Source organism: Gracilinanus agilis, chromosome 6, assembly GCF_016433145.1.
Source record: "Gracilinanus agilis isolate LMUSP501 chromosome 6, AgileGrace, whole genome shotgun sequence".
Classification (NCBI taxonomy): domain Eukaryota; kingdom Metazoa; phylum Chordata; class Mammalia; order Didelphimorphia; family Didelphidae; genus Gracilinanus; species Gracilinanus agilis.
The window spans coordinates 275,880,761-275,891,218 of record NC_058135.1 but is presented as its reverse complement, the minus strand read 5'-3'; the positions used below and the strand labels follow the sequence as shown (position 1 = coordinate 275,891,218).

At 35.5% G+C, this 10,458-nt stretch overlaps 1 protein-coding gene across 1 annotated transcript; it reads right to left on the bottom strand.

The window, feature by feature from the left end:
- Nucleotides 1-8,702: 8,702 nt before the first annotated feature.
- On the bottom strand, nt 8,703-9,644 carry LOC123252653 (olfactory receptor 10AG1-like). The gene has a single exon (XM_044681918.1). The coding sequence runs from the start codon at nt 9,636-9,638 to the stop codon at nt 8,703-8,705; it is 936 nt and encodes a 311-aa protein (XP_044537853.1). The 5' UTR covers nt 9,639-9,644.
- Nucleotides 9,645-10,458: the final 814 nt, after the last annotated feature.

Sequence of the window (10,458 nt, the reverse complement as noted above, 5' to 3'; positions counted from 1 at the left end):
TAAACTTTAAAGTACTTAATGATCCCTGTTTAGGTAAGGTTAGTATATAATCAAATCTTAAGTACCCTTTTTGTTTTGGATATTTGTCCCAATGTATCAGAGACTTCTTCCCAAATAGCCCAGCCCCTGACTGAAATGAATCTTTTGTATCTTTTTTAAAGTATCAACTTCTCCATGTAATCCAACCTTTGACTCCTCATTTTCTTGTGGCCATTGTAAAGCCAGTCAATCATAGTTCCCCATCCTCTGTTCCCCAAAAGGTATATAAAACTCCCAAGTTCTCTTGTTCCCTTGAAAATTTCTTTTGCTGGTGTGTTTTCCCAGAGACATTGTTACCAGAATCCCAGAGCTTTGACTCTGTGTGGTACTTAGCACTTGACTCTATGTTGTGGCCAAATCTTGAGCATTGTCTCTCATCTTGATTAAAGACTTATTTTTTCTGACTATTTTAGTAGTTCTGTGTTTTTCAAAGTTGACAAATATTACAAATCATAAAATTCAAATGAATCATTTTAGCAAAGAGAAGAATAATGTGCTAAGAGTTGAATGTGCATTCCTCATTTCCATTAATTTATGACTCTAAAAAGGTTTTTCACCAAAAAATGAGATCAATTTCCTTTTATAACTTTGCCATGAATCACAGTGTGAGTGCAAATGATATTTACAAAATGACATATGTATAAAAACCATCTTAAAGTAGATAATGAACATTCAAAGAAAGTACCAAAGTCCCCAAAATTCACAATATCCCAGGTATTGACAGTAGCAAACAATCCCATTATTACATAGGATTCCCATGAGTTTATATATAGCCACTTGCTGTATATTTAAAAATTAAATAAAACCTATAAATTGATGTATACTTGTCACAAATTTAACAGATATAGCAAACCTTTCAAACTTGGCAGCTGCTGTTGAAAACTCATTTTGGGTCTAAAACATCATCAAGATTTTAGATCCTTCTGGTAGGACAGTAGAATAAGCTGAAGAGTTAAAACTATTAAATCATCCAGAAGCCACTTGCTACCTGGGGAATGCTCCCTCTTGGCAGTCTTCTAGGGGTACCTCAGACTAGGAACACCTTCTCATCTCCCCCGGTATGAGACTGTTATGTCTCACCCATTATATATTTTTTTATTTTTTTAAACCCTTAACTGCTGTGTATTGGCTCATATGTGGAAGAGTGGTAAGGGTGGGCAATGGGGGTCAAGTGACTTGCCTAGGGTCACACAGCTGGGAAGTGTCTGAGTCGGGATTTGAACCTAGGACCTCCCGTCTCTAGGCCTGACTCTCAAACCACTGAGCTACCCAGCTGCCCCCCCCCAATATATTTTTACAGATGCGGAGGTGAGAATATATAAATGCCATTGCACTTCACTTCAGCTCCAAAATGGACACTTTAAAAACAATTGAGATTCTTACCTCATTAAAATCTCCAAAGGTTGTATACAAGTTGTAACCAGTTTTGATGGAGTCTATCCATCATCATGTATGTGACAATTAACAAAGGCAAAAAGGAAGAAAAGGCTGTATAAGCAACATGTGACCTTGATGAATCAGGTAGACCTATGGGCTTTTACAACTTAAAAAATTTTTGTTTAAGATGTTCATGGGCTTTTATAATGATATGTTCAGTACAATTAAAGCAGAAGGTACAGATAAAAAACTCATATAACAGAAAGATATTAGATTAATTAAAACAGGTAAATTTAAAAATTTAAATGGTAAAGTAATCAGCAATATTCAATACTATAAGCAAATGACAGGTGTTATAAAGAAATAAGGCAACCTGTTGGTAATGAGGGATAAAGGAAGATATAGGTGATTGGAGGAGGAATGAAGGGGATAGCTGAGTGTAGGGAAGGATGAGGTAGTATATATAAGGTAGGAAGGTAAGGAAATGAAGGGAGTATACAGGAGGGCAGTTTAAAACAGGCTTATTCACTGAGGCTTGAGACAGAGAGTACAGGGAGGAAATGGGCTGAGGTTCTTCAGACAGGGAAGGTATCTCTAAGGTACAAGAGGAATTAGGGCCAGTCAGAAATGTTTAGATCAAGGCTGGGAGTTTCTCTTGTTAATTTCTAAAGTCCCTTGAGGGAGAAGTCAAAAAGGCTCCTCCCTGCCAGTGAAACTGAATGTCTGGAGGCATTCTCGACTGGGTATTTCCTGCCTAAGATGGATGCCTAGGTTTCCTCAAGAAATAAAGAGGAGGCAACTGGGTGGCTCAGTGGATTGAGAATCAGGCGTAGAGATGGGATGTCCTAGGTTCAAATCCAGACTCAGACACTTCCCAGCTGTGTGACCCTGGGCAAGTCACTTGACCCCCATTGCCCACCCTTACCACTCTTCTACCTATGAGCCAATACAAGAAGTTAATGGTTTTTTTAAAAAAAAAAGAAATAAAGAAAATATTCTTCCCTCTTCAGACTTTGCCTTATTCTTCAATACAATGATTCACCAGAGACTTGTATAGGTGACAAAGGGGATTTGTTAAGTCAGGGGTGATCAGAGGGAAAGAGGATTTAGGTTTTCTAACTGCTGCTAGGGACAGGCTGGTGTTGGGAGATGGGTTGCAGGAGAGAGTTAGACTGAGAGAGGCCAGCTCTCCCAGTCAGGGAGATTTGACTGCCTTTGAAGTAAAGTATTTATCAAAGCACTAAATTAGGAATGGCTTATTTAGGATGCCTTACTTGCTACAGAAACTAAACCCACCATGTTCAATCACCAAGCCCACCCTTCCTCCCAGGACCCAAAGGAAAATTCAGGGGAAATAAGAGGGATGTAATGGAGAGATCAGGGAGTGGTCCAGAGAAATCAGATAGGTCCAGATTTTCCCAAGACAAATAAGCACAGGCCAATGCCAAAGTAAAACAGGCCAAAGCCAAGTTGAAAAGCTGGAGCCAACAGGCTAAACCAAAGCCCAAAAGCAAAAGCCCCCAGTAAAAGCAAAAGCCAGAAGCCAAAAGCCTGTCAGTTGGAACTTCAGCCTTATTTATAGCCTCAGGCTCCAACTGATTTTCTGAAGATTCTAAAACCTCTAACTGCCTTTATGTTACAGTTTGAAATTGCAGAAGCAAAAGGCTTCTGCTAGCAACCTTGCATTACACAGGCTACAGGCAATGCAGTCAAAAACCTTTTTACCAATTCCAATTGATTTGTTTACCATCTTGAGGGGAGAAATTGAAAATGATTGGTGAGCAATAAACTTCCAGATCTCAATAAATGTTCTTTTCCCTCCCCCACATATTTATTCATTCGGGTTTCATTTGTCACCCATCTGAACTTCCTGATACAAGTACTGGGCATAGTGTTGGTGACCCTCATAATGGGTATGGTGTAGAAGCTGGGTAGACCAAAATGCCAGAGAGGTGTGAGGAGATGAATTTCTCTCCTGAATCTTAAGATTAGTCAAGTTCTCAACTGCAAGGTATTCAATCAGGACAAAAACCTCCAGGATAAGAAGGAAGAAAAGACACTCCAGAGCTTTTAGGTTCCTGAGATCTAAAATGCTCTCTCAGAATGTGAACTGTTTGAGATAGGCAGAGTAGACCATGCTTTGTAACAAGTTTACTCCTTAAATAAAAGTTAAAGAAAAGGAGACCCTGACTGGAGGGTGAAGAGACTTTTTTTCTTTTTTAGGGTTTTTTTTAAAGACCTATTCTTCTGTGCTCTCTTCCCTAAGGGCAAATCAGTTAGGGATGACAGTAGTGTATTTGAATATGAAGGACTGGTTACCTCAGGTCAGGAGGAAAAATGAAAAAAAAATACCAATCAGGTTTATTTTCCAAAACTGACTTCAAATCTACTGATTTTTTGGTCTTTCTGCCCTCAAAAGAAAAGGCAGAGGAGTCCCCTTCTTGTGAAAAAAAAATTCCTGAGTTGTAATTCTCTCTCAGCCAAGAGTCCAGGGTCAGATTAAGACTTGACTTAAAAAATCCCTAGTTATGGCAGGAAAACCCACATGGGGTGGAGGAAGGGACTGGGGTCTCATCCTCTGCTGCAGAGCAGCTCTTAGGACTTCCCAGCACATCCTGCAGCTGGGGCCCAAGCGTTGGTGAGAACAGGAAGTGGGCAAGTGTGGCTAGGAAAAAAAAAATTTACTAACTTAACTGAAAATCTCTCTTAAAAATATTTGAGAATTCTATCCCATCATGGTTAGCCAAAAAAGTGGAGAATAAAATTAATATGCAAAATCTAAGTATTATATTTAATAAAGTTATATTAATAATAAACTAACATTAAAAAGCTAACTAAAAAGGTGCTAAACTAACTTCAGCCATGCTGGTGAAAAAGAGAGAAAGAGGAAGGAGGTATAGAACTTATAAAACAATAATGTGACCTCACAAATGTGTAGGGGCAGGAGAGATTAAAGAGAATTTTGGGAAATACTAAGGGACTTCTGGGGAATGAAGTCCAAGTTTCAAAATCTCCTTTTGTATATATCCTTTTTGCAATGACATTTTACTTAAGATATGGAACTACTAAGTATACTATTTACATATAAAAAATATCTAATAACCTTATATGCATATATGTACATAAACTTGAACATATACATGCCATAGTTTGACCTTCATTTTGAAGAGAACCAATGACAGCCTCATATAATATCTTGACTTGCTCATATATTGGATTTAAGTGAGTTTGACTTGCACAGAATTGCCAGCCTTACTGTTTCTTCCAGAGTCATTGAAGCCCAGAGACAAGTCAAAGGGATTTGTGCTCTCCTGGAATGCAGTGGATGACAATGGCATCTTTCATGAATAAACAAGTTCTAGACAACAGCTGATCCCTGATTCAGCTGCCCTCATGACAACTGGAACAAATTATTCTCATCCAACTATACTATGGGGGCATGGAGGGACCTTTGCATTACTGAAGTAGATGTCTCCCTAAGTAATTTAGGTTTGAGAACTATCAGTTACCCTTTAACTGTTTAGGTCTATCTGATAAAAATGGTTTCACCTGTATTTGGCTAGTGGTTCTCCATGTTATAGTTCTCCAAGATATGAGAAGTTTGGGTGCTAGATACACACCAAAGGTGGATGAGTAGCACTGAAAAGGACTCACTCCAAAGGTGCTAGTCTTTGTCAAATAACCCTTACACATCTATACACATATTAAATACTATATGTACATGGTATATCCATAAAGAGGGGCACATAGATATAAAAATTACATTGTATAAACTTACTACATATAGTATACATTAGTGTATAGTATATTTATATATGTACTCACATCTGTACTCTATCTTATATAGCATAAATTTATATGATAGCTACATTTAGTATATGCTGTGCCAAAAGTTATGTATATACTATATATTATATATTATATGTATATAAGATGTATGTTGTATATAGTAGATTATATATCTATGTAGATATAACTTCAAAATGCATTAATTCCTGAATGTTGAATTGCAGACATGTAATTATACCACACATGTATATATAACAAATATGTATTTATCTGTGCATATATTAATATATAAATGTCTACTACATAATATTATATGTGTATTTTTCAGTACTTATTCAGCACATTACATACTCTATAAAATTTATAGCATGCTACATATATTGCAACCTGTATAATTTCTTAAATGATACCATATTAGATATAGTGTACTCTATATTCTGAATGTAGTATATGTGTGTTTCAACTTAGGTAAATGTGCTTATAGACAATTTAAAAATAAGAAATGTATACATCTATATAGAGATAAGTGTATTATACATCTATATATAGATGCACTATATGTAGCATGTTTTTTCTATATGTATATATGTGTTCAGAGCCATTACATAATACTATAAATAAAACATGCTATATGTAGTAAAGACTATATGTCTGAAACAACCGAGCATAAATATGTATTTTAATATGTGTATAGCTGTTTATATGAATTCATATATAAGTGCATTGATAGGCAGATAAGCATAGATTTTTCTCTAAAAGAACATCAATATCCTAATCATCAAAGTGCTCCAATGACACTATGGTGATGGGACATCAATTTTTTTTTAAACCCTTGTATTTCGGTGTATTGTCTCATAGGTGGAAGAGTGGTAAGGGTGGGCAATGGGGGTCAAGTGACTTGCCCAGGGTCACACAGCTGGGAAGTGGCTGAGGCCGGGTTTGAACTTAGGACCTCCTGTCTCTAGTCCTGACTCGGGACATCAATTTTTTGTAAACTTCCATGTTCCAAATTTATCCTGGCAAATCTAACCTCGTCTCTATTTTTCTCAATATCTAACTCTATTTGTATACACACCCATACATGTATATAACTAAATGCATGCATATGTATAAACATTTGTATGGAGAAAGAGAGAGGGGGGTAGAATATAATGAAAACATATGTATACCACCATCTTGCCTATAATATCTCATACATGATTCAGTGATAGAAACAAAAACATAGATGATATTTATTTATAAGTCATTCGAAGGCCAAGTAAAGCTCAGGAGAAAGACTTCACATAATGGATTGAAGGCCATTTTGCCTTCTGGTTCATAGTGAAAGGATAATGAAAGAACTGACAAACAGTGGATATAATTTTAAGATCCAAAAGGAAAAACCAAAGTTGTATTCATATTAGAATTTCTACCCATAATAAAATGATGATTTATTAGGGCCATATTTAAAGCTTGTGCTTCAATTTAAAACTATGTAATATTAGTGAGTTTTTTTATACTGTAACTAGATAAACAGGTTAATTTAAGAAAATGAAATAGAGAAATATCTGAATGATTTGATTGTTGACAAAATTTATTATCAATAGAGGAATATTAAGACAATAAAATTAATTGAAATCTTTGACTGGATTAAATGTGTCATAGAATTCAGAATTAGACCTCATATTCTAGTACACTCTGTCAGACCAGCAATGGGAAGTGATATTCCATTCTGCATTACCCTAGTGAGAAAAATCTTTAATAAGTTAGTAACCATCTAGAAGAAGAAGAAGAACTGGAAATTAAGAGCTTTAAGATGTCATTTAAGTTTTGATTTAAGGTATTAGGCATGATTAAAATAGAGAAAAATGAAAGAATTAGATAATACTTGCTTTTATGAATTTGAAGGCCATTCGTCTGAGGGAGGATTATTCAACATGTTTCACATGACTTTTGAGAGTAAAACAAATAAGGAATGGATTAAAACTGTAGGGAGACAACTTTAAGTTGGAAATAAGGAACTTCATACCAAAACAATTACACAGAAGTAAAATGGGCTGCTTTGGGTTGCATGAAACTACAATCCTCAGTGCAATAACAGACTGGATGAATTTTAGTAAATAAAACCTTAATGAAAAATTAAGCTCTCATCTGCTGTGGAGTTCTTTTTCAGTAAAAAAAATTTAATAGACATGAATCAGCTCATGAACTTAATATTTTTTATGAATTTACAATATGAAAATGGAGAAATAGTAATAATTTCAATCATAATGAAAGTGTTACTCCTTCTTCCTTGTTATTTATATGAAATGAAGTTTTCTCTTTAAACTCAATGTGTTCTCAGTTTTATAGATTTTCAAGAGACCCAGAATGAACTTGTAGGGGAAAAACCTCTTTATTGTTTCTGAATATTTTAAACCATTTAAAAACTAAAATATGTAGAGATTTGCTCTAATAGGGCATAGTTTGCCTAATAATCAAAATAACATACTGGTTTCATGATGGAATATGAAATTAAAAAAAAACCTCCAAAGTCATTAATTTATTGTAGTAGAAAAGTAATCTTTCTCACTTTCAATTTTTCTCTCTGCTTTTTTTCTATAACACTCTGTAATTCTTTGTATCAGCCAAAATATATAGCTGAATCTCTCTTTTGTCTCATTCTGTCTCACTCTGTCACTGTCTTTCTGTCTCTGTCTCTTTTCATCTCTGTTCACTGTCTGTATCTTCTCTGTCTTTCTTCATTCTGTTCTCTGTCTCTGCCTCTGTTGCTCCTTTATATTCACAATTTACCTTTTTTTTCCTTTAAAATTTGGGGGATGAATTCATCTGTTACTGGGAAAGTAATAGACATAATAGTGTAATTGCATTTAAGGTATGTATTGATGTTTCTCATCACTTAAATAATAGTATGATTAACATCAGTTGCAGTGTAGCAAAAAAACAAAAAACAAATTGTACACAGAGACTGATATACTGTGGTAAAATCGAATGTAATGGACTTCTGTACCAGCAGCAATGCAATGACCCAGGACAATTCTGAGGGATTTATGGAAAGGAACGCTACCCACATTCAGAGGAAGGACTGCAGGAGAGGAAACATATAAGAAAAACAACTGCTCAAATGCATTGGTCGGGGTGGACATGATAGGGGATGTAGACTAGAAACTACCACACCATTGCAACTATCAACAATTTGGAAATAGGTCTCGATCAAGGACACATGACAAAACCAGTGGAAATGTGTGTCGGCCATGGGTGGGAGGAGTGTGGAGGGTGAAGGGGAAAGTAGGAGCATGAATCATGTAACCATGTTAAAAATGAATATTAATAAATGTTTAAATTTTTAAAAAACCAACAATTTTAGGAATATTTGTTGTATTTTTGAATAGCATCTCTTGATGGACTCTAATTTGCATAAATTTTCAGTGGAATGGAAAAAAGCCAGATATGTATTTTTGTAGAAACTGTTCAATAAAAGGAAAGAAAAACAAAATCCATATCAGTAACTAATTGCTTCATGACCTGATTAACTTGGGAAGCAGTTTTCTTAGTGCAGCAATGACATCTTTATTTCTCAGGCTGTATATCAGAGGATTCAACATTGGGGTCACAGTGGTGTAGAAAAGAGCAAACACTTTTACTGATCCTGCTGAGTGACTGGATTTTGGCTGCAAATACACAATACTTCCAGACCCAAAGAATAATCCCACAACCATGAGATGAGAAGAACAAGTAGAGAAGGCTTTAGATCTCCCTGAAGTTGAAGGCAACCTTACAATGGTGGTAATTATTTTAACATAGGATATTAGTATCAACAGAAAGGGAGTTATTGCAAATATCAGTGCAGCAACATGGATAGAAATCTCTATTTCATATGTCTCTCCACAGGCCAACTCTATTAATGGTGGTGCATCACAGAAAATGTGGTTAAGTTTTTTAGAGCCACAAAAGTTCAGGGAGAAAATCTGGTACGTCTCTTCTATCAGTATTGGAATCCCAATTAGCCATGAAACCACAATGAGTTGGACACATACTTTGTGATTCATGATAAGAGGATAATAGAGAGGTTTACAGATGGCCACATAGCGATCATAAGCCATCACAGTCAGAAGCAAGCACTCCGCTGCTCCCAGAATATAAAGGAAGCAAGTTTGGACAGCACAGGCTATGAATGAAATGGTTCCTTTCTGGGTCCAGAGATCTGCCAACATTCTGGGGATAGTGACTGATGTGTAACAGATTTCCAAGAAAGAAAAGTTCCTAAGGAAAAAATACATAGGAGTTTGGAGACCTGGATCAGTCTTGGTTATGATAATGAGGAGACCATTTCCTATCAGTATACACAGGTAAATGCTTAAGAAAACTCCAAAGAGAAAACCTTGGAGTTTGGGAAGATCAGAAAATCCTAGGAGAATGAATTCCACCACAACTGTGAGATTGTCCCCTGACATTGTGTTGTTCTTTTGCCTGTGGAAATAATGAATTTAGAACTAGTCAATCACTTTTCTTTTATGGTGTTCAGTTTCCTTTTCAGCAAAGAAGAGGTTACATTTTGTGATCTGAAAGATTTCTCCTGCATTTATTATTTCATGTTGAATCACCCTTCCAGCATTCTATATTGTATATAATTCTATAATCTTTTGAATATGAAGTATTTCCTCTCTGCTAAGAACAGCATTTAAAATATTATGAATATATTTCTTGCATGTCTGGATGGAAATATAAAGATAGGGAGTGGTCTGGTAAAGCTTATAAAACCATCCTTCATCCCATCAATTCTAATAGAAACACCATTTGACATTCTTCCTCATATTTCTATTTTCTGTGATAATTTCCAGATGGCAAAAATTATAGCCTTCATGCAAGACTTGAGAGAGGGAAAAAAACAAAACAAAACATTGTGAATTGTCTTGAATAGGGCTTGAATTATTGCTTTGTTCCTTTCAGCCTCCCTATCTTTACTCATGTTGTTGTTTTTAATCTAGAAAGCCCCTCCAACATCATACGAATGTTCTAGACTTATGGGAATCCTATCATTTTTAATGGCCTGATTATTTCCTTATTCATCTGTATAGAATTTCCTGGCTATATTCAGTCCATTTACATTGCCATTCACTTCTTGCTTCAATGACCATATAATTTGATAACAAATGTTCTCTTCTTGACCAGTCTGTCTTTTCTATATTCTGTTACACATACTAGTTTCTAAGCACCTTTAGGGAAAATGTCATTTTTTATACAATTTGATTTCCTTGAACTACACATAGCATC